Below are 24,084 nucleotides of genomic sequence, written 5' to 3' on the forward strand. Positions count from 1 at the left end.
GACGCATAGTATATATGTACATGTACATAGTCTGCGCCCCTGGGAGCTGATATATAGAGCTTCAGTACATGTTGCGACTTCTAGCAGGGTGCATACATGTGTACAGTTTCCCAGGCGCCGTTTAATTTGCTGCGTGTGGCAAATTGCGCCAATTTGTTAAGAAAGCTAAACTTGTGCAATATAAAATAGTTTTTCAATTCTCAATTCTAGACCGGCCTGACATTTGTTGGAATTTCATATTTCACTTTTTAGTGCGAAGCGAGGCGAGCAAATTGCGTTTCGTACTGCTGTCAATGTCAAAAGAATTTCAGCTTCGGTTTTTATTTTGGATGGTTTCGTGATTTCGTGTATACTCCAAATCGAAAGCCAAAAAAGTTAAATTATTCATAGTAAAAAAGCAATTTTGACTGCAAAACTTTTGTAAACGCAGTCAAATTGCAATTAGCCTTTTGTTGCTGTGCGCCGTCTTGTAGTTGCACTTTGATGCATGCGTGCCGGAGCCATGCCACGGCACGCCACGCCACGCCAAGCCAAGCCATGCAAGGCTCGACTCAAATTTTCTTCTTGGCGCAACTGACAGCAATTTTCCAGTTGTGAATTATGTGAAATTTGCTGGCTGCCATGGCTAATGGAAATGATTGCCAGCTAAAACGCAATGCCCAGCCGGCGGGCGGTTCGACTCCGTTTGCTGTTGTTCCCGCTGCCTGTCAGTTGGCTTTAATTTAATTTTGCACACGAATTATAAATGAAATCAGCTACAGAAAAAAAAAAAAAAACAGGAACAACAACAACAACAACATAGAACAAAAAGAACAAAACATGACCAGCAAAAGTTGAGAGTGAGAGAAAGGTGAAGTGAGGGGCCTGTGACGCAAACAAGCGCAAAGAAATGTAAACAATTCATTGAATTTGCAATTACACGCACATTTGGCACACACACACACACGTATACACAGCGGTGCGTGTAATGTTTGTTGTTTGCTTTTAAATTGTAAAGCTACCAGCTATATAAACTCCTCTTGTTTTATTTATATGGAATGTATCTCACAGATACGCATCATATATCTGTGCGTACGGCAAGTGTGTTGGATTGAGAGCCATGGCTGCCGCTGGGCCTACAGGATGAGAGCCTGTAACGACGCCATTTAATGTTTGCACACATCATGACCCACGATACGCTTTTGTAATCACAAACCAATTGTGAATACAATATAAAAAAAAACCCACATTCTGCATACACATAAGTGCAAATGAACATCGTGTCGATATTTATATATTCCTGAAGTAAAGCGTAAACTTTAAATTTGTTTAAATATATATTATAGCCAGTCTTTGTTAATTTTTAATTCGAGCTAACCCATCAATCTAAAAATATGATTAACGAAAATTGACTTAAGCAACAATTTTAAATTTTAGATTTGCCGAACACCAAACTTATATAGCGTTCAAATCATCTTGTGTACGAGAATGATGTGGGGTTTAGTATATAAAAGAATAAGTTTCACATCGTCCGCATTCATAAGTACCCGGCATGTGTTATAACCGAGGGTAGATCATTTGTAAAAAGAGTTAATAGTAAAGGTCCTAGATGACTACCTTGAGAAACACCAGAAACTACCTTTAAAACAGAAAAAATCTAATGCAAAAGAGAAGAAGGGGGGAAATTCAAACGCTTCACTGTAGTCAGTATAAACGACTTCAGTTGGCATTTTAGAAAGGAATGCAAACATTTAGGTCGTAGTTGACCGATTCCTTACGAATCCATCTTGTCATTATACATTCCATTTATTTCTCTGCTTTTTTCTCGCGACTTCGCGCTTGTGAATCCGATATTCAAACTCCTAAGTTTGTGTTTGTTTGGCTTTCTAGCCCTTGCCGTTTAGCCTTAGCCTGTCAGGAAACATGTTTTGCACTTCCAGGTTTTAAATTTAGCCAAGACCTATGAAAAAAGAATATCAAAGGAATATAATAACAACATTTAACTGATTTTTTCCCATCTAAGAATTTTATCTTTTCAGGATGCTCTCTTTTATTAGATGTAAATTTCCCCTGAAAACGAATCATTTTATTTTATTTATTACCATAAATTGAATGTAACATCTCTCATACTGTTTAGCTATTTTTAATGAAATTAAAATCAATACAAGCAGCAGAACTGAAGCTTTACTTTTTAACGTTGCATTGGATTCTGTATGTTGCGAAAAGTTCTAGCTAATTAAAATTAAAACCAATAAATTGATTAGTAAGGAAAACAATAATTTGTAATTTACAGTACAATTTACTCTTCCAATTACCGTCAATCTCAGCCATTGGGTCCGTTAAGATTGGGCACGCCCCAATTTATTGAAAATGCAGTATGCATTCAGTATACCAAACGTTGCTGCAATTTGGCATGATTAATGACCAGGAGTGATTCAAATGGCTGGACTCTGGTTCCAGCAGGGAGGGGCAGATGTTCAGAGGACGGCAGCGGGTTCTTGCTGAAGTGCTAAGCAATTATAAGCTAAGGCCTGCAAAACATTAAGAATCTCTGGCAGACGTCAATCACAAGACGAGCTCGGACTGGACGCGACTGCATAATGGAAACATTTTCGCCAGTCGACGTACGCACAAAGGCCAAATTAATAAAATCAGAGAGAGAAAACACAACAAAAATTTAATAATAAAAACTGCGAGACGCAAGTGCAACATACGTAAGGGGTGGCGAGTGCGAGTGCGTCGGGCGGCAAATAAGATTAATGATTGCAATAAATCCAGTGACAGACGGACAGACAGACACCACGCTAATAGTGCCACCAGCAAGGACACAAAGGATACTCTTCGCCGCTGCTAATAATGCGCAAGTAAGTTCAAGAAATCGGGCCAAGCTTATGGCCCACCAGCAGGCCATCTCAGCCCCCATGTGAGCCAGGACTAACGTACCATTACGCTGATTAACACACGCGTCAGCGCCGGCAGGGGTTGGTCCTAGTCCGCAGCCCATACCCCGGTCCCTGTCCCTGTTCCTGCTCCTGAACAGACCACCACTACGACTCCTGCTGATAACGTCGCACAACATGCCATAAGCTGCTCGGCTGCCGGGTGCCAGCTCCGATTGCCGCCTGTGGACAGTGGATTGCTCATTTGGCCGTGTCCGTGCAGGCGCAGTCTCTGGCCCCGTGGGGTGTGCACGCAAAGGATGCGAGCAAGAGAAATTCATCATCTTGCTGTGCCGCTGGTGCCATATCCTTAAATCTAATTACGACTTAATCGACGCCAGTGGCGACAGTTGCAACGAAATCGAGCCAACGTTAGCAACCACCAAGCCACCCTGGAGAAGCTTATGCCGCTCAATTAATAAAGTCAAACCATGGGCACAGTGTGCACATGTGCTTGCATATCCTTCCTCCTGCTGTTGCTGTTACTGCAAATCCTGCATACCCCGATGGTGCTCGCCAACTGTGTCGCTTACATGTGTTAATCACAGCCGGCGCTGCCGACGCGTCGGGGGCTCTTTTGTCTTTCAACCAGCTCCGGCGCATTGTTAGTTTTAATTGCCTAAAAAGTGCTTTCAAACAATCTCACCAGCAACAAAAACAGTGGCCCAATTATTCGGTTAACTTAGGATTTGTGCTCTGATCTCGAATATTATTATGTCCTGTGTTATTAACTATTTGTGTTACGTGGGGATTCAACAGGCTGTTTTAATCAAGCTATTGTACACAATTTTTTCAAATTTCCCGCAAGTGGTAAAATAGATTATTACTTGACCAATTTGCATCCCAAATAACATTTTACATTTACTTTTCACAATTATGGCTATGATATGTATTAAACATGTCCTAAAGTAATTGTCAAAAAGGTCATTGAAATAAATATACTTCGTTCGGATGAAAACCAAATTGTTCCATACAATCATTTAAAGTGTTAAAGAGTTTGTTGACCACCGATCTGACAGTCAGACGCCAACTAACTAGTCAGTCGGTCAGAATATATATATCAATTAATGGTAGATAAAATATCATTATTAATAAAAGTCAGGAATAACAGGGCTAAGCCTGAATCTCTCTCCTGAATTGTCATACGTAACGGTAGGTGTTCGAAGCATGTCGGAATAAATGGACTATAGATAGGCATCTCTGCAAAGCCTGTGCGGTACCGCTAACATATTTGCAGTGTATACATAAGTGTTGCTTGTTGGCCTATGAAAGGAAGCGTCAACATTTGGCGTTAGTTTTGTTTTGCATACTGTCCTGTCCGTTGTCCACTGTTTATTGTCCATTGTCTGCTGTCCGTTGTCCATTGTGTTGGCTTGTCTCAATGCCGCTTTTGTTTTCTAACACCCGCAGCTACACACACATGTCCCCAATGTGTGCGTGCGCGTGTGTGTGCGAATGGGCTGGTGGTGTGCGTGCGAGCAAATACCGTTGCATACGTGTGGGCGTAAATGAATAAAATGGCTCGAGCCGCCGAAAAACGATAAATTCAATCGAAAATCGTTACATGTCAATGCATTAATCGGCCATAATCCCATTATGGCGCAAGGATATGCCGGCACTCCTCTGAATGTCTCTCCCACTCTGTCTGTTACTCTCTCTCTCTCTCACACTCTGCCTCTATATCTACATCAATGTATGGCGCGTGAAAAATATTGCTACGCATCCTATTGTTGTTGTTGCCGCTGATGTTGTTGTTGTTGTTGTTGTTGTCGTCTGCGTGTCGCATTTGATATTCATGCACGCGCATGTTTTGTTGTTGTACTGGTTGTTGTACTTTTTGTTTGCCTGTTTGATGTTTGTTTTGTGCTTTCCGAACGGTTTTATCTGCGGCTCAGCGTCCGCGCATTTGGCGATGCCGCCGTCACGTCGAACCGCCGCACCACTGCACCGCTTCACCGACGCAACCACCAACGATGGCGATGCATTTGACAAATGGCTTCTGTTTCAGGACTGCCAGGACAGAGATCTGCGATTGGGCCTGGAGGCTTTGCCGGGATTGGAGGCTTGTGGTGTTGCCAGATGCTCAGCAATTGCATTTTGCTTTCATTGTTATTTTACATGTGATAAAAATGCTATCTATTGTACTCGCATTGCATTATATTTACCTTGCATTCCCAGATCCATGGCTCGCATCGGCATATTGGCATTTGCAGCAATGAAACCATCAACACCAACAACAACAAATACTATAGTTGACATTAAGCTCCACAAGCGCACACATTTGATTAAATGTATAGATGCGGAAGGGGCAATTGTATAGCGTAGGCACTTGTACTCACACTCACTTAGTGTATATAAAATAAGATGCCTTACAATAAATACTTGGGACAAAATAACACACATCGTATATACACACATATGTATATATATATAATATATTTTGCTAACGGATATTCCCTGGCCTTCAATAATTTACCCATTTTTCGTTCATTGAGAATTTGCATTTAATCGTTCTATGTCAAGTTATGCTCAACATAGATATTTCACAATTAGTTTGTGGTCCATCAAATTAGGCATCAAATATTGGAATCAAGATTTTCCTCTCACTCTTCTGGGGTGATGAATTTTGTGAAAGGTTTAAAGCATTTATCGAGTTTATTTTTCATAAAACCTTTAATGAGTTTGATAGCGATCACATGGTAAACAAAAAAGTAGCATACAACTTTATTCAGTCCGCCACACATGTGGTTGCGAATTGCAATCGCTTAAAACCTTATTTATAAAGTTGTTATTTATGATTTGAAAATAACTTTGGAGCTCATGGAACGAAAGCTGAAACTTCACCCATGCTATCTTTGATCCTTTTGAAGTATGGCAAATGCACTCTTGGCAAACATACTTATACATGTCTTCTTAATCTGTATATAACAGCTGCATACCAAATTATGTGTGCCAATCTATTGTACTGGGAGCAGTTATCAATGAAAATCTAAGCCCCTTCTAGTACATATATCAAATTTGCAGACTTTCGCTTACAAACTATCCGAAGTGTTCGCACAGAGCGAGACTGCTGGTCGCACTAGTCAAGAAATATGCTGTATATTACGTACATTTGCACTCGCATGTGTACATTTTTCATGAATTCAAAGCAAAGAGAATAAATTAAAACCAACAATAATAATAACAAAGTATGGCCAATACTACTTACTGGCGAAGTCTTTTTGATTTAATTTTCACAGCTAAAATATTTGTTATTATTTGTTTGCTAAAATGATTTCACTTAACTTAAGCTGCTAATCAGTCGTTTTTTTTTTTTTTTTAAATTTGTATGAATAAATATATTATTCAGAAATCTTATCAGACTAGGTCCACTTATTATTCAGACATCTAATGCCTGTAAGGCTATTATATCAACTAATATAACCAAAAATGTCAACGTAATCAAAATATATATCAGTATATAGAAAAGTTAAGACATTTGTACGTTTTCAATATTAAAACACACGCCGTGGAGAAACACACATGTGCGAAAATTTATTAATATATTTCAACGAAAGCTGCAACTTGAACTTGGCCCCATGTCATATATCAGAAATCATAAGCTCCACGCGACAACTAATAAAAAAGAACCATGAAATTGTAATAATTTCAGCAAACCGAAAAACACGGCCAGGCAGCTTCATGGTTGGCCCAGATGACGATGGGGCGGTCTGAAGAAGGGGATGAGGCAACGGATGAAGCACGACGACATTTGAACGCATAAAAATGCCAGAACCGGTGCGACGTTGTGCCTTGAGGCCGATTTTTGCTACTTTATATCCACTTTATATGCTCGCAGGATATCCCAATTACTTTGAGACTCACAAACGCACACGCACAGAGAGTTACATACAGATATGATTCAAAGCGTGTGTGTGCGTCTGTGTGAGTGTATCGTATTTCAAGTCAGCCATGTGCGAATAGAACTTAATCTGCAACAAAATGTCGCCAAAGGTGGTTTGCCAGGACGAGGCCGTGTGCTCTAGTGTCTCTGTAAGATTACTTTCTATATTTTCTAACGTCTTTTACTTTGGCCAACATACAAGTGTGAGCGAGTGTGTGCGTGTGTGTGTATCTGCTCCATATAGCTACATAATTTTTTTCTCATACTCGGAACGTTGCCTTCGGAGGATTTGTGACGGGATTTCCTTTTCTATTATTGGCATTAGGCATGTCCTGTGTGTGTTATGCATTTAAATTGCGTATTTTTCTTAGCGATTTGTCTGCTTATCGCCGGGTCGTAGCAAGCATGGGGCCAGGCGGATGGAAGGGGCTCCGAAGGCTGGCTAAAATTTCTTAATGTTTATGGGCGCAACGTTTTTCATTAAATTTTTGTTTTCTTTTGGTCCGGCTTAACAGGCTGCTCAGGATGCAGCATGAACCTGACTCTAACTAGTTTACGATGCCAGCTGAAAATATGGCAGTTACTGTTCGTTTCATACTGTCCGCCAAGCCGCCTGATCCTTGAAATCCTTTTTTTAAATACACAGCAATTTTTATGTAATTTTAAAACAAACAGTCGCTTGAATGGCCTTCCTGGCATGCTACATTACACCCACACACACACACACACATAGACACGCACAGAGTTGGAGAGAAGTAGACTGAGCAGACCCGCATTATCCTTTTATCCGTCCAGTGCTTGGCCAGTGCCGGCCACGTTATCAGAGACAGCAGCGACCGCAGCAAATTTTCAACCCTTCTCATTAGAGGATTTTAAAGGATAAAACGCGACGCTAGCCGCTCTGTTGTTGAGTGATACTTTGCGTAAGTCGCACCAGGAGTGGGAGTTGCAGTGCCGAAGCTACTGCTCAGCCGCTGGCTATTTGGTCAGCAATAGTTCTTGTCCTGGTCAGCTCTTGCTGCCTCCTGCTGCTGCCTGCTGTTGCTGCTGCTGGCTTCAAATGTGAGGGTTACATTTCCGTGTTTGTTTATTCAAACGGAAGCAAAGTCGTTCTGTTATAACGCCGGTGCCAGCAGCCCAGAGCCAAACCCCCTGCCAGCTACAACAACATCTACATCTACATTTACATCCACATCCTTTGCTCCCTTTGTTGGGCATATCCTTTCACTATGCCTGCCGCTCTTGCTGTTGTTGTGTGCATGCAGGCGATCAAAGCTCAGAGCAATTAATCATTTTGTTTGCCCTTTACACCCATTTATTCAGCCTGAACGCCCCAAAGAGCGGGCAACTTGCACATCGAAGAGCTGAGGCTGGCACTAAGCCGAACCAAGAGGCATCGCCTGATGATGTGCCCGCCCGTGGCACCTAAGCAGCACTCAAATGGATGCTGGCATCAATCTCCTGCCTAAGCAACATTTTTGGCGCTCATTTCGCTGTCGCACACAAAAATCACAAAACCAACACACTATGTACACACTCTCGTAGTTTTTCATCTTTGACGCAATTTGAAATCGTTACGAAGTCACATCCCTTGGAACAGTGGCCGGGCGATGGCATCCCGCCCATTTTCGTCCCATGCTCCGCTCGTGTCTGACCACGCGCTGACTACACTTTGACTTTCAGTCGTGTTCGTACATTGAAGTGGGCGTGGGCATGCTTTTTACACTAATGGGGGCGTGGTGTGGCAGTCGTGATGCCATAATGAGCTCAATTCTCAAAGAATGCTGCTGCGAAACATTCTTCCTATCCCTATGCCAATCCCAATCCGAAGGATCCTACCCCAAACTGGCGTCAATTATTTCATTGCCTTTAGTGTTGTGTCTTGTTGTTGTTGTTATTATTATTGTTGTTGTTGTTGTTGTTGTATCTGTTTTGTAACTGATGACGCTGCTTTTCGTTGCGTTGAACATTTTGTGCTGATTTTGCATTAAGCGATTTTGATGTCAATGTCTATTTTTCCCCTTGTTAACTCATGAAATCGTGTTCGTTTTTCTTTTCTTTTTTTTTTGTTATTGCTTTTGTTTTTGTTTTTTTTTTATTTTCTACTACGTAATTTGACAAATTTGACAGCATGTAAGTTAATAGTCAGGGAATTTGGAGAAGCAATAGCGTGAGAGTTAAAAAATGAATGCAACTGAAAAATAGTCCAATAATGATGAATTTGTAGTATGAGAGACTGAAATTGCTCGAATAATTGACACACATCGATCTGTTCGAATAATATAAGTTCGATATTCTTTTAAAAAGCTAGCACGTTACTGCTGTAGTTAATTGATGTTAAGAATTGATGTTAATTAATGTCAAAAAGTGACAAGTAATACAATAAAAAAAAACTCGTATGCCCAAATTCTATTGTTCTGAGCGTTCTGGAAATTTTCACGTGTTGTTTCAAAGTTATTTTAAAAAGAAAATTGAATATGCGCAAGTATAATTCACAGAATATGCTATTCCACGATTAAACGAGTATCATGGTGTTAATTTGCCGTCATTTTTAAGTAGAGTCTTGAAAATAATATTCCCTATTTAAATAATCGTAGGATTTACTCTAGTGCACAGCTGTTACAAATCTCTCAGTACTGCAATAGATCCGGGAATGCACAGCTGCTCCAAATGTCTCAGGTTTGTAATATATCCGGGAATGCACAAATGACAAATTCAAATATGCATCCAATTCTCTCTCACTTACTTGAATTGACCGCAGCAATATTTTGCCGCAACGGTTATTGAATATTTGTTATTTGCTGTCAATTCATACTTTAACACAATTTCAACATTCTCAATCAATCAATAAGGCAAGCTGAGTGATGCAATCCGAATTCAAAAATTCTTTTTAGCAACACTTTTCCATTTTCATCTAAGTCTCGTTAATAACTTATAAAGCTGCCACAGCAGCACAGTTGTCTTATTGTCACGCATCACGCATTCACATACACGCACACCATCCGAATCCTTGGTATCCTTTCATTTCAGAGCTCTATTTGTTCCCGCACTTCAGAAACTGTCACATTTCAACTCACATTTTTATTTATTACATTTATTATGAGAAATTTTGCATGCGCGCTTACGCAAGTGTTGAAATGCAATAAAAGTGAGATGCCAAGCGGCAGACCTTCCCCCACTCACCCTGCATGAAGCGTCAGCCCTACCACGCCGCCGACACCTTTACCAACTGCATGAATATGCGCGCACCTTTTTGCTTGCTTTTTTATTTATATTTTTACTTTTTTTTTTTTCTCAGTACGCAATTCGCATAATTTTACACACGAAGTAATTTTGCAACACCCCACGCAGACACTTGCAACTCCTTTTGAATTTTCACACCAATTTTTCAACTCGACAAACCCGCTCGCAAAAAATCCATTTCATATATGAATGTATGGGAAGAAATGTGCAAGGGGCAGGTGGGGATGGCAGCCTGTCGACTTTCAGCGCTACGCCATAGGAAACGCACGCTGATGTGCGAGAAAAACACATCCGCCCGGTTGGAGCAGCCCCAGAATCGTCCATTGCCATCGCACATCCCCGTTGCCCCTGCCCATGGGCAGCTCGTTGGTTGGCGGCTTCGTCTGTTAGCCCAATTTGAATGCGCTGGCGCATATATCATTCCAGTTGACAGGACAATTCTCTTATCTGCGCAAAGCCAACACAACAGCCGCGACCACAGAGTCGGAGCGAAAGCCAGAGTCAGATTCAGAGTCAGAGGCAGAATAGCCCTTGTCGCGTTGTCCCAGAGAGCGGATTTGAACGCGGTTCATGTTCAAGCTAAATGAATATTTAAGCAGAAAAATCTCATGCCCATCAATGAACAAAATGGTCAATGGCCGACGGCCAATGCGTTGGCCTTAAAGCGACCGCTTTTGATGAAGTCGCCGTCACAACAGCCATCTATTAGAGACTCGTACGTGTGACCCATTTATCAAGCAGCCCCAAAGACAATCAAAATTAACGGTGGGCGTGCAGCTCGGTCTGGTCAATCACAATCGTTCACTTTCCCCCCGGCACCGACGCTTAACACACGTACATTATACTCGAGTGTGTGTTTGTGTATGTGTGTGTGTGTGTAATTTGTACAAGCTGCTGTTGTCGTCGTTGTCATTAAAAAGCCATTTCCCCCATATATCATCAGAGCCACGCCCATGCCTCTGGTCCAAGTGCTGGCATATAAATTACTTTATGATATTGTTTTGAACCTGCGCGACAAATAAGATTGTCAGCCAAGGACTCGAGGGTTACACTGAGCTGTGAATAGGTCACGCCGTCAGCTGGCAGCATCGAAAATTGAAAGTTCTTGCGATTGGGATTTGGCCAAGCGAACGAAGCGCTTTAACCGCACTTATGGCCCATTTGAATATCCTGTGACCGGGCAATAAAACCGTCACCGACAACTGTCACACACACACACACACACACACACACACACACATACCCAGTTTCGTTAAGAGTCTTACTTATCACAAAGCTGGGCGGAATCGGGGCGTACAGGCATTGTCGAGATGCTTCAGTGTCAATTCAATTTTATTTTCATTGTGTCATAACAATAACATAAAATTAAAATAACATAAAAAGGAAATTGAGGATGCACAGAAAACAGTTCGCTCCGTGGAAGAGCAACCGAGTTGTCGGCTGCAAATCAACTTGGCGTAAAATTGCCAGGCCGTGTGCTTCTTCCTGCTGTTGTTGCAACAGCTGCTGCTTTTGATATTATCCTTGTTATGTGTATTTCGTCAGTGACATATAAAAAAGGCAACAAAGCACATGAGCTCTGCATAAAACAGGAAACGGAAACACATCAGCGGAACGGAAGTCAAAAAGTCGTCACATTCACATAACAATGATGGCAGCCGTATACCCAGCATGCAAGACATTCCGCTTTGTTTTGCCCGACTTTGAATAGCAGGAGTATGACTGGGAGACGAAGCGGTTTGCGCGGAGGGGGCCACCATGACGTAAGAGCACATTTATTGCGTAAAGTGTGTAACGTAATAATGTCGCCAACAGTTACCAAAAAGCGGGCATCTCCAGCTTTTGGACGATTTCAGTTCTGAGATTCCACCAAATGGCCCCCATTTTTTGTATCCTTTTTTGTTATTTTCTGACAGCGTTGTTTGGTGTCTGGCACTGTGTCTGTCCTTTCGCCATTGCCAGGAATTCATTTGGAAAATTAATAAAAATATATGTGTACACGCATACACATACATATACGACGCAGCAGGAAAAACACTGGAGCACAGTTACCATTGCCTCCCCCGACCCCCCTCGCTTAAGATTATATTATGCGGGTGAGAAATAATATAACACAAGGTGAAAGGCTTTATAGAAAATATAAATACAGCGGGGCTTGTTAACAGCCAAGGCCTACAGGAATCAATACCGTAGTAAAATTTAAAATATTGGATCATAATACTTGTACAATTATTATTGTCTTTTAGCGCAATATATTCTATCATTTTAATACACTCGACAATAAACCGAAAATCGACTGGAGCACAAAATAACATAAATGGGTTGTAAAATAAGCATTTTAAAAAATACGAAAATCAAGAAAAACATATTTTTTCAAATATCGAGCTATCAAGTCTTACGGTTCCGGCTTAGAACTTGCTTAGAATATACAATTAACCGTGCAATATAGCTATGGAAGGAATATCTATTGTAACAATACAATGATAACGCCAGCTATAAAAAATCTGTTAAATTTGTGGTGAATTGAAGTCGGCATCATTGCCTACTTAAGCTGAAGAAAATTGAATATACGCGGCATTTTCTGGGAAGTTGCCTTAGTCTGAGAGATCTTATTTATACATAGCCGAACTATTTGTGGAAAGCACCATTAGCCGTAAGACACGTATTTAATGCATTTAATTGAATGTCTAAATTTCACAATAATCACAAAAAATATACATTTGTCTTAATTCAAATCAAAAACGAAAACGCTTTGCAGATATGTGACAATAGTGAAGCTCGTAAACGACTTTGGCTAAGACAGATCGTTCCTCCGTCTTACCATATGTATGCTAGCCAGACTAGAAAAGTTAAAGATAATTGCTTTAAAATTGAGAGACTAATTTGCAAAGGAACAGAGTGACGGACAGACGACAGTCGCAGATGCTGATCTATAATATATTCTTTATACGATCGATACAGGGAAAGAGTATGGTTCAGATATTCTGAAAAACAAAAAGTTTTTCATACAACTTAATTTTCGACAGTTCGTTCCTCAAGTTGAATAAAAACATGTTTTACATACAAAAATATCCTTTTACCTTAAAAGCCAATACATAGCCAATACAAAGCGTCTCGCTGACTCTACTTGTGGAGACGCAGCATAATAAATACTTTCAACAACAACACTCGGAACACTCGCACTCACACAGAGAAATCATTAATGTCAAGAATCTGATAACCGCAATATCCCCAACAAACTGTAATGAAATAGACAAGGCAAACAAACAATTTAAATTTTTTCAACTAATACGCAGCCAAGCGATATTCTACAACAACAACAAGTGGAGAGGTAATACAACCGGGGACAATTTTTCAATTTCTCAATTTCGTATGCGTGGCGTATTTAGAATACAATTCGATTAGAAATGCTTTACTTTTCGAAATAATAAATTAAATTTGTTGCTTTCTACGCCTGTTGCCCCATTGCCAATGCCATTAGCACAGTCTACGCGCTTGGCGGATGCTTGGGGGAATTCCTCGCAGTGAGGCAGTTCAAGCAACCAGCACAGTTTCTTGACGGGGTGCAAAAGGTTGCGAAATTGCGGGGCTGGCAGCCAGTTGGGAAATTCCTGCGGCAACGGCCTGGAAAAAAGTGCGCCGCATGCGACGGAGAATCAATTTCCTGCAAAACCGAAAGCCGGCATTGAGCCTTAGTCCTGGGCGCTTTCTTAAAATAACAAAATTACTTTTTATATGCAGCCAAGTCAGGATACAGCAGCAGCAACAACAACAAGAACAACAACAGCATGCCATTGACAACCATTAATCATGGACGCCTGTCAGGGCGGGTCACAGGCTGGGTGTGACTGGATGGGGGTAGTCATCGTCGTCGTCGTCGTCGTCGTCGTAGTCTGTCTACTGATTGTCCTGCGCTGCAATGTTGTGTTATATTTTTTCCTCTAAACTTTGCCTTTTACATGCTAATGCCTGGCACTGGGGCCCAAGTCATGCTCGTACCCATGCACAGACACGCCCAGCTGCGAAATTGACAGGCAACCCGAGTGCGTTGTGACATGACACTTGGATGGGAACCAGGAGCACAACCAGTAGCAGTACCACTACCAGAACGAGGCGCTAGCCGTGGTCGTGGGCGTGCACAGACTGAAGGCGGCAGATAGGCAGGTTATGTGTACCATCATTAGACGTGGTCCGTTTGCCACGCCCGTCTTGTTGCCCACTGCAAATTGGCAGCTCGGCAATGGACGGCCATGTCATGTCACAGGCTCGAGCAGCAGCAACGGGCCTTGATGACCGTTCAAAGTTCACTGCGAAAGCCAAATTCCAATTGTCAAGATCTTGCTGCACAGCCCAATATGTATGCCTGTCTCTATGTCTATGCCTGTATGTGCCGGACATGTCTAATTGCTCAGTTTATGAGGGCTGCATGTCATAAAGTGCAAATGCATGCCACCCCGCCTAAAAGCAGGCAACAAAGCTTGCAGTAAGCAAGCTGCGCTGCTGTTTTGGAGCACGGCCGTGATTTGTGTGTGATATTTGACATGCATTTTCAATTTAGCCGTAGCTTTAAGAGCTGCCTACCCGTCCAATAATGAATTCCATTCATTTTGTTTGTCTGCCATCGTCCTGACCAAAGTTCAGACCCCACAAGCATCGTGACAGAGAACCCCCCCCCACACTTTGCCCGCTTACTTGTGCAGGACATGATAAAACTTTATGCACTGCAATGGCCAGCATTGACATTTCAAGTGCTGCCGCTTCGCTCGATGGAGGCTCCTCGGAGGAGGTTCACCAAGACTGGCACCATCAGAGAACATAGTTTTAATAATGCACAAGACGACGACTCCAACGGAAAGTAGCATAAAATGCAGGACATACGAGAGCTGCGATGCGATGGCAACGGCGGAGAACACAAAGATAAGACCCGGACCGTCCAAGTTCCGCCCAAGCACTTGTACAGCCAGCCAGCAACAAAAACAAGGTCCCCAAGTAACAGAAAAGGTGGCAAGATCCAGCAGCAAACATGGATGGGCAATGCAACTGTGTCTATTTGATGTCAAAATGAATACTTTTGCATTATTTATGCCAGCGCATTTATTTGTTGTTCTGATAACGAAGTGAAAAGAAGCGCAAAAACTCGATGAATTCTTTACAAAGTCCAATGAGAAATGGCAAAATGACATAGCTAGCTTTAAGAATCAAATACTTTAGTAAATGGTATTTTCTTTTAATAAATGTATTTGATACAAGCAAAATATTACCAAATTGACAAAATATAATTTTTAAAAGCAGAACACAAGCCAAACAAAAAACCTTCCTGATTTCAACCTAACGCCATAATTAGCGAGCGCTTTTTAAAAAATTGGGTTAATAGATAATATTCTTTAATAATCGTACCTTTCCATAAATAACTATGCTTGGAATAATATTTATTCATATAAATCACTTACTTAACTGTCTAGGCAAAACTGTCCTAACTAGTCTAAGAAGTGACTCAGTACCAGAACCTCTGCAATGTTGGTCAACAACAACTATTGTGAATCCTTTTGATAATTTTAATAAGCATTATAAGTGAGCAATTCTACTCCACATAATATGTGTTATTCATGTCATAAATATAAGAATGAGCCCCCTCGTTTTATCGGGAATGGCGCAAAAAAAAAAACAATATTTTATATACAAATGATTAGAAAAGGAAACATATATATTTTTGAAATATTATCTTCGGCATTATAGATATGTTGTCAACCTTAAAGCGATGCTAAAATGCTAAAAAGAAATAGAATATCACAATTTATAACCCATCATTATCATGGAAGCTGTATGATCTGTCTGATCCATCCTGACATATTAAAGGTTTGTTATTGGCTTATGCACCTGCATAAATATCTCAATAATGTAATCTAGGCTGAAGAGATAGTCATGGGAAATCACCGACCTGGTGGTCGAAAATTTTTAGCCTGTCCGGCAAGCTATACCCCTAATCATAGCTGGGAAAAGTCAGTGAGTTCCCGAAGGTAAAAAAACGTAATTCAAACTGTTGTAATCTTTGCATAGTACACGAAAATCTTTTGTCCTGGTAGGTAGGAATAAGGGGCGATCATTTCTGGTACTTCTGGACGGATCAGAGAATTGAATATGCCCGAACGGAAAAGAAGAATCCATTTCCCCAACAATCAACTTATGCAGGAAGTCAAAGCCGATGTTTATAATTGAACCATCATGAGGCTGATCTACTCGTTCGCATTTAAGTCACAAACCATTTTAAAGGCAGCCCCAAAGTATACCGTATATTATGTGATGCATGAAATAAGAAAACAACAAGAGGCGGCAGATTTCGACTAGGGTATACCCTGCCCCTGAAGTTACGAACATATTTGCTTTCGTTAAAAACCATAAATTAAAAAAAAATTTATTAGAAAGGATTCGAGCTCTTAACAGGCCACACTACTTGCAATAGCCATACCCGCAATGTCTTGCAATTTGGAATTGATGGCGCAAACACGGATGCAGGCAAAACACATATTCTTCAATCATTTTGTGGTTCTTAACCGATAGACAATTGCATTAAAATTGTGACTTTAATAAGTGGAGAGTAATAATTGGTTTAATTAGTTGATTTATAGTCATGTGGTGAAAGGTAAAAAGTGAAAGATACTTTGATATATATCAACTATTCATAAAACTACATGTCAAGTGTAGTAACTATAGCCTCTACAATTTAAGAGATTTGCTCAAAAAGCATGAATTCGATATTGGGCACTAGGTGGACACATTTTAAACCTCTGGCTTTTATATGTTATTAGACTGTTGCATACATAAATACGTAGACAGACAGGCAGGGGGTGGATCGCGTCGGCTGTCAATGGTGATCAGGAATTTACATTCCTTGTGGGCTCGGAAATGCTTTCTTCTGCCTGTTAAATACATTTTGCATAAATACATTATACTCTTTACCCATTTTTAATAGGTATGTGAGTCAAAGAACTTCAAGATTTAATTTTTCGAAGTTATTTTTCCGTATCAGCAAACGATTCGGTTGTTTGTTACATTGATTTTGTTACTGCTCTTTTTGTATATAAAAACCTAAAGGATTTTCTTTTTTTGAACAATTATCTTTTTCTTTCTTTATAATTTACGTATTGACTTGAACTCCATAATAAAACACAAATCAGAACAGATTAATCAGACAGTTGGCACAAATATTATGGAATAGTTTTAACAATTTTGACAACTAAATCAAATGAAAGTGGGAAATTGAGTTGGAATTTAACTGACCCTTCCCTGAATATGAACTTATTTTCTAGCAACATTAACTGATAGAAACTGATACATTTTAGTAGTTAGCAATTTTTAAACAGGAGAGATAAATCCCACTTTGATAGTTGCCCCATTGAATCTCACTTTGAGCATTCCAAAAGACATAACTTTTTTATGACAATGTGCCTGAACACATTGATACTATTCGCAAAAGAATGGAGAGAGTCGCACTTCACTGAGGTATTCGATTCTTAACTACAGTTGAGATGGCTATTACAGATGCTACTCAAGCAGCAGAGCCCATGATTCGCTACGTCATAGACACATTCGAAGCAGTCAAGTATTTGTTCCTTTGCGGGCACAGACAAGTGCACTTCACACACCCACAGGAGCTGTGGGTATGCTGCGGGACAGCGACCAATCTCAATTGAGTCAAGTAGCTGCTGTTGTTGCTGTAATGCTTAGCTGAAGAGGATACTTGAGCAAGAACACATGCGGCCGCCCAGAACCCTCGAAAGTCGTTTACTCGTTTTGAAGGAGCTGCGTTACTCCGCTATATCTTGAAGGTTTCATTACCATAGACTTATATATAGAAATTACACAGAACGCTCCACAAGCTTGAACTTGAAGGGTATGTTTGGCTTCACAAAGAAGTCTGTCTTGAATGCGTTCTCAATCGGATAATCGAAGCCGATCTCGAAATTCCGCACCAGCCTGGCAACGGCAATCTCCAGAATCATGTCGACAATGCGCTTGCCAGCGCAGGCGCGCGGTCCAAAGCCAAAGGGTAGATACATGAAGGGTGTGGCCGTATCACCCACAAGGTTCGAGTGGGACTCATCACGTAGCCACCGCTCGGGTAGGAAATCGCGGACTCGCGGTACAAACTGCTCCATATTGGCCATCTGGAAGTTGGCAGCATTGGCTACATCCGTACCGGCTACGACACGATAGCCACTCAAGACCACATCGCAGGGCATGCGGCGCACGGTACCGGGGCCAATAGGATACATACGGATGCCCTCCTTGATACAGGCACGCAGATAGGGCAAATGTGACATATTGTCCATGGTCAATGATGAGTTCTTATCGGGCAGCACACCCTTTATCTCGTCCAGCAAACGTGCCTGTTGTGCAGGATTTTTAGCCAGGCAAAGGAGAATGCCGGTCAAACTGACAAGGGTCTAAAAGTAAAACTGAAAATCTTAGCTACTACACCAAAGAGTCTTATATCGATTACTAACAGGTTCCACGCCGGCAAAGAACAGATCCATGGCAATAATCACCGCTGCCTTGCGATCGAAACGGGCCAGCTTCTCCAATATACTTGTTTCTTGACCTGGCTCAGTGGTAAGACGTCCAGCCCTGGCATCCTGTTCGATGCGCTGCAGCGCCTCTTGTATGTGTTTATAACAAATATCTACAATAGTATCGAGGGATCCTATGAGCTTCTTAAACTTGGGCATTGGTAGATACTTCCAAATCGGTGGCATCAAGTTTAGCTGAAAGCTCAGATCAAGAATGTTTTCCAATGCAATGATCAATTGTTTCGCCTCCTCACTCTCCCGGTTCTCACTCAACAATCCGAGACGCGTGTTAAGCGCCACGGAAGCAATGGACTCTAGGATTAAACGGCGAATATCTTCGCCAAAGTCACCAGGCATCTCTTGAGTTTCTGGATTTTTTATCGCTCGTATGCTGCAAATTGAAAGTCAGGCTAACTGTCAACAGTTTTACACCATTTGGAGTCTCGATTTACCGTTCCAGAAACTCATCATTGACCCTCAGCAGATTGTTTATATACAACTTGGCATTACGCGGCTGCAACAGAATCGGATTTACAGCTTTTCTCAACTTGCCCCAAGCAGGTCCGTTGCTGTATAACAAACCACAGATATCTCAATTACAGCAAAGAAGTTTTCCCGTAGAACTTACCCTGAAGTAAGACCATCGACACCCTCAAATAAATCGCGTCTGTGGACCTTCTTGAAATACTCAAATGTTTCGAAACCAAGCCGATAGGGAAACTGTCCTTCGTTGCGGAAGACCGTCTCATAATCAACAGGATTCATAGTAACGACAAGATCAGCGCCAGCGAGACCTGGCATGCGAAAAATGTTTCCATACCGTTTCTTCATATCCAAAAACATATCATTCACCGGAACATTCCTATAGCGACCTGTGATTGGTCATTAATTATAAACAAAATTCCAAAAAAAAAAAAACAAGTGAGCAAATATGCAAAAAGGGGAAATAAAGAGAAGAATACTAAGCAAAAGCTTTAGATCTCTTACCGCCTGGCAGAAAAGAACAAAAAAAGCTGATTTTATTGGGACCGGGTAGCTCCGAGAAGGGCTTTGCTTGGTCCAAAGGCGTGGCATCTACAACAGCTGCTGCGCCTTGCTAATACAATTATGAATAAAATACTAGTTCGGGTAAAAATGATGGATTTTCTTAATATTTGTACTCGCCTTTGTAGCAAACGCCCTCTCAGTTTGAAGAAATCGAACACATAGCTTTTGGGGCCCACACAACTGTCTCGACAACATTTTGCCTACTGAAGCTCTCAACGTACGTATTTGACTATATGTTTTATTAATTATTTCCCTCTGCCTCTTATTAAGATAGCGTGCTGAGCAAGCTTTTGCAAGCTTTTCGTTCTCCCAGCGTGATGCGATTTGATTAGCTGTTCTTACTCTCATATATTATTATTTTTCGTCGTTTTGAAACTTTTCTTGGAACAGGCAAATTTATTGAATAAAGCTTTAAAAGCTCTGATCTATTAACCTTGTTGATACATTGGTACTCTTTGCTTTGTTCGTTATAAGCTCGTTGTGCGTATAATATATATAGTAAAAGAATGTCTATTTCAATGTTTTGATGAACTAAGTTTCTTAATCTAATCAAGAATATTTCTATATTATAACACACATTTTTTGCAAAAATTATCACCTTTTTAAGCATTTCCAATGGGTTTGGTATAACAAATTAGAGAAACATTTTTCTTAGTACAAGGTTTTTCTAGTTATCTAGTTGATGAGTCTGATTTTATCGATTAGTTTTCATAATTTTACGCAAACTACATTTACGCTTCTCTTTAGTCTTGATCTAGTCTCCTTTTTAGTGCCATTCAGTCCAATCAAATTCAAGTGTAGTAAAATTAAAGATACCCATTCAAGAGTTGTAGTATTTTTGGCTAATTATTTTGTAATTTCGCACAGATAAATATCGCCTTTGTCTTAATATACACTTGCTGTTTATACATTAATATATATTGTCCGTGTGCTCGCATCTATTCACTTGCATGGCAATTTATTATTGGATAATTTCCATTATATTTATTTTTATTATAAGGGCTCTCAATATTATGCATACGCACCGTTTCACTTTTCACTTTCAGGCTTTAAAAATGGTAACCTAAACAAGAGAAACGGGCAGAATTTAAGCCTGTCACTGGCAGAACTTTGCCAGTCAGACAAAAGGCAATATCGCAGCTGACAGAAAATCTATATACGATAGCAGACAAACGGCTATAATAAAATCGATTTTTTATGTTTGGCCACTGACAAGGGCACGTCGCATTGGGCATTGGGACGCGTCTCGTCCAGCGGGCACATAAATATGAGCACACACACACTGCGACATACACTAACACACATATATACAAACAGCAGCCACAGACACGCCAACTGATGATGGGCATACAAAAGTTGACCTCGACTTTGAGCTGTCAAAGCCAAAAACTAACTGACCTAAACCAACAAAAATCGACTTTGCAGCCTAAACACAAAGCTGAGCATGACAGCCCGAGCGGGAAATGGGGCGGTGCCATTGGGCGTTAAAATACAAAATATCAGCATGACGCAATGATTTCCGGCAAGTGAAAATGAAACCTGTTGGAGCTGACTGGCGGCTGTGGCCTTAACGGGCTCGACGGCATCGCTGCTGCTGCTGTTGGCAATATAAACAAATTCAATTTGACAGCTGACAGCGACAACGGCGGCAGGAGCAACAACGACAACGACAACAACAATAGCAACAGCAACAGCAACAACAACAGTATCCGCGACACACATACAAACAAAAAGCCGCAAGTAATAAACTTTTACGATCTGTTTTACGGCAACGCGGCACGTGCAACTAGGCCCGAAACGTTGCCGCGGGGGCGGCGGCATAAAAAGGGGCATGGTTCGTTGCAACATAAATTTAATGAAGCCAAAAACGCGGCACGACAACAACAACAATGCAGACACCATAGCAAACACAATAACACAAACGCACACACACACTCACACGCACACACAGCACACATATGCAGCAAGGGACAGAGGCAACTCCGCAATGTAGGCAATAAAAATAAAATAAAAGTAAATTGTTCAAGGACAACAATATTTTATGCTATTATTCTACAAACGCAGCACAAGCACTGAGCGACAACATCAGCCGGTTGGAGAAAGAGAGCGAGAGATAAAGAGAAAGGGGAGAGCGATAGTGAGAGTGAGAAAGAGAAGCATTAATGTCTGCCCCCTTCTTATGTCAGCAAAGAATTTTTCTTTTTGTTTTGCAGCGAAAAATTTACAAATTTCGCCGCATGCCTCAGCTAAAGGGGGTTGTTATCCTCTGTGTCCTGCTGCCGGCCCCGTTGGGCATTGGGTACGTCTGCGTCTGCGACACAAAAACGTCAGCAGCACTCAAAAAGCATTCGCGTCTGCTTGCTGGCTTCTGTCCTTGCCGTAATACCATTGATGGATGATTCTTTTGCCGGAGAGTGCCGAAAAATAAAAGCACTAAAACTTGCAATTTGTATGGAATACATCAGCAGCAGACACAGCCGTTGCCGTTGGCCAGAAAGAGGCGGCACGACAACAGAACCTGGGTTATAGAAAGCCATAACCTGCACTCTCTCTTACGGGCAACACACAGTCTCTGTGTGTGTGCGTGCGTTTGGGGCGCGCTTTATGATTGCCAGGCATAAATAAACGGCAAAAGCACCCCAATGACGGCAAGGGTGTCCTGTATCTGTATATATATACTGTGTGTATGTGTGTGTGTATATGTGTGTGTGTGCTTGTGAGTATGCTGGCAAAGTGCACTTCCTGTGTCCTTTCAGTGTTTTGCCACCAATTGCTGCCAGCTACAGCAGCAACAACACTAACAACACCAACAAGACTGCGCAGCTTGGCTCGAGTTCACCTGCTTTACATTGCCAGTGCGGCGTTCTTTTCGTCCTGCGCTTTTTCTGCTGCCGTTGGCTCTGTCAACGCCGTCGACGACTGGATAAATGTGTATCCACAGAAACAGGGATTCTGCCATTGTATATACGTATATGTGGGTCTGTGTCGCTAACTGCCCTGGGTCCCGGGATCTGGATAGATGTCTGCGCATCTCCTCTCTGTTGCCTAATGGGTATGTGAATGAATGTCTATGTGTGTGGGCTTGTGTATGTTAAGCAAAAGTAGCAATTCATCATAGAAAATGGCGGAAGTAATCGTCTCTTTATGGGGGTGTGTATGTGGCTAAGTGCGCCTGAGTGTTTCTGCTTATTGCCGTTTCTATTTTTGCAAGTCGAGAAATTAGAATTTTACCCAAATCTACATGCTTCAAAACATATATATGTATATTCGCCTAAAAATTTGATTCTAGCCCATATTTAAATATTAATATTATTATTAAAAAACTATTGCTATACGTATGGAAGCCGAAATTCGCATTGCTTATAAAAAGAACAGCCAATCGTTAACTAGAATCAAACAATATACTAAGAAATTTGTTTCACGAACCTAACAGAAACGAAGACATTTGATGCCTTTTGATGGAAAATTGTTAATCAAGAAATATTATTTGATCTGATTGTTTAAATTTAATTTTACTTATAAAAATACCTTTGACATATATGGCTTGCTCCCGGGCATTGCCCTGGCCAAGTTTTTAACTTCAGTTCTTAGATGCTAATCTAATTTTCATTGCTTTCAACTGCTAAAATGCGCATTTATAGTGTATTTATATATGGTTTTATCAATGAGAATTTTAGTAAAGATAATTTCAAATTAGTTTGAACCCAAAACTTCACCCACCATATCTTTGAGCGCCTTTGCCCCAAGGACGTGTGCATTACGAAATCTTTTAAAGAATCTTTGCTAAGCTACGCTTTGCAAATGTAACATGACTCAAAAACTCTCCAAAGGGTCGATCAAAAGGATTCCCCTAGTGTGCCGCGGCTTAGTATCCCGTAGTCAGGCTCAATCCCGGTCTGGGCATTTTACCATTTCTATAGTTTCCATTGTCAATTCTAGTACTAATACTCGTGTTAGTTGAATTGGCAATGCAATTGTAATCTCTTAAGACTATCAATTGCCAAATGGCCAATTTATTTCGATTGGCTTGAGGACTTGCTATTAAAAACATGTCTAGAGCGTTTACTGCCCGAAAAGAACATGAAAAACGCATCTCCTATCCACTTAAAGCCGCAAAACGACTTTGCACATTTGATAACTCAGCGAACCAGCAATCCGCACATTCCCAGAACCGGAACCAGAACCAGAACCAGGGCAAAAGCCATCAAGTTTGGCCCGACGAGTCGGGCATTTAGTTAATTTTAAATGCTTATTAGCGCAATTTACAATTTCTCACATGGCATCGAGCCCTAAAAGCGAAATGCCAAAATGAAGTGCTTTCGGAGAGGGAGGGCCATAAACAGAAACAAGACTAGACCCAGAGAATCCCGACATCATAGACACTTCGGGGCAGCATATGTAGAGGGTAAATTATAATTTTATTATC

The 24,084-nt window shown here is 41.1% G+C and overlaps 1 protein-coding gene across 1 annotated transcript; it reads right to left on the reverse strand.

Moving 5' to 3' along the window:
- Nucleotides 1-17,819: 17,819 nt before the first annotated feature.
- Nucleotides 17,820-19,882, reverse strand: Cyp12e1 (Cytochrome P450 12e1). The gene is made up of 6 exons (XM_002053032.4): nucleotides 19,776-19,882; nucleotides 19,599-19,707; nucleotides 19,240-19,483; nucleotides 19,064-19,180; nucleotides 18,549-19,002; nucleotides 17,820-18,488 (listed from the first exon to the last, which is right to left on the reverse strand). The coding sequence occupies exons 1-6, from the start codon at nucleotides 19,851-19,853 to the stop codon at nucleotides 17,901-17,903; spliced, it is 1,590 nt and encodes a 529-aa protein (XP_002053068.2). The 5' UTR covers nucleotides 19,854-19,882; the 3' UTR covers nucleotides 17,820-17,900.
- Nucleotides 19,883-24,084: the final 4,202 nt, after the last annotated feature.

The sequence above is a fragment of the Drosophila virilis genome, chromosome 2 (genome assembly GCF_030788295.1).
Source record: "Drosophila virilis strain 15010-1051.87 chromosome 2, Dvir_AGI_RSII-ME, whole genome shotgun sequence".
Lineage (NCBI taxonomy): Eukaryota > Metazoa > Arthropoda > Insecta > Diptera > Drosophilidae > Drosophila > Drosophila virilis.

Excerpts from the sequence above, each read along its gene's own strand:
- Cyp12e1 (XM_002053032.4), bottom strand. The coding sequence starts at position 19,853 with ATGTTGTCGAGACAGTTGTGTGGGCCCCAAAAGCTATGTGTTCGATTT. Across the intron at positions 19,708-19,775 it reads AGAGGGCGTTTGCTACAAAG|CAAGGCGCAGCAGCTGTTGT; the intron begins GCGAGTACAAAT and ends TAATTGTATTAG. Across the intron at positions 19,003-19,063 it reads AATGATGAGTTTCTGGAACG|CATACGAGCGATAAAAAATC; the intron begins GTAAATCGAGAC and ends TTCAATTTGCAG.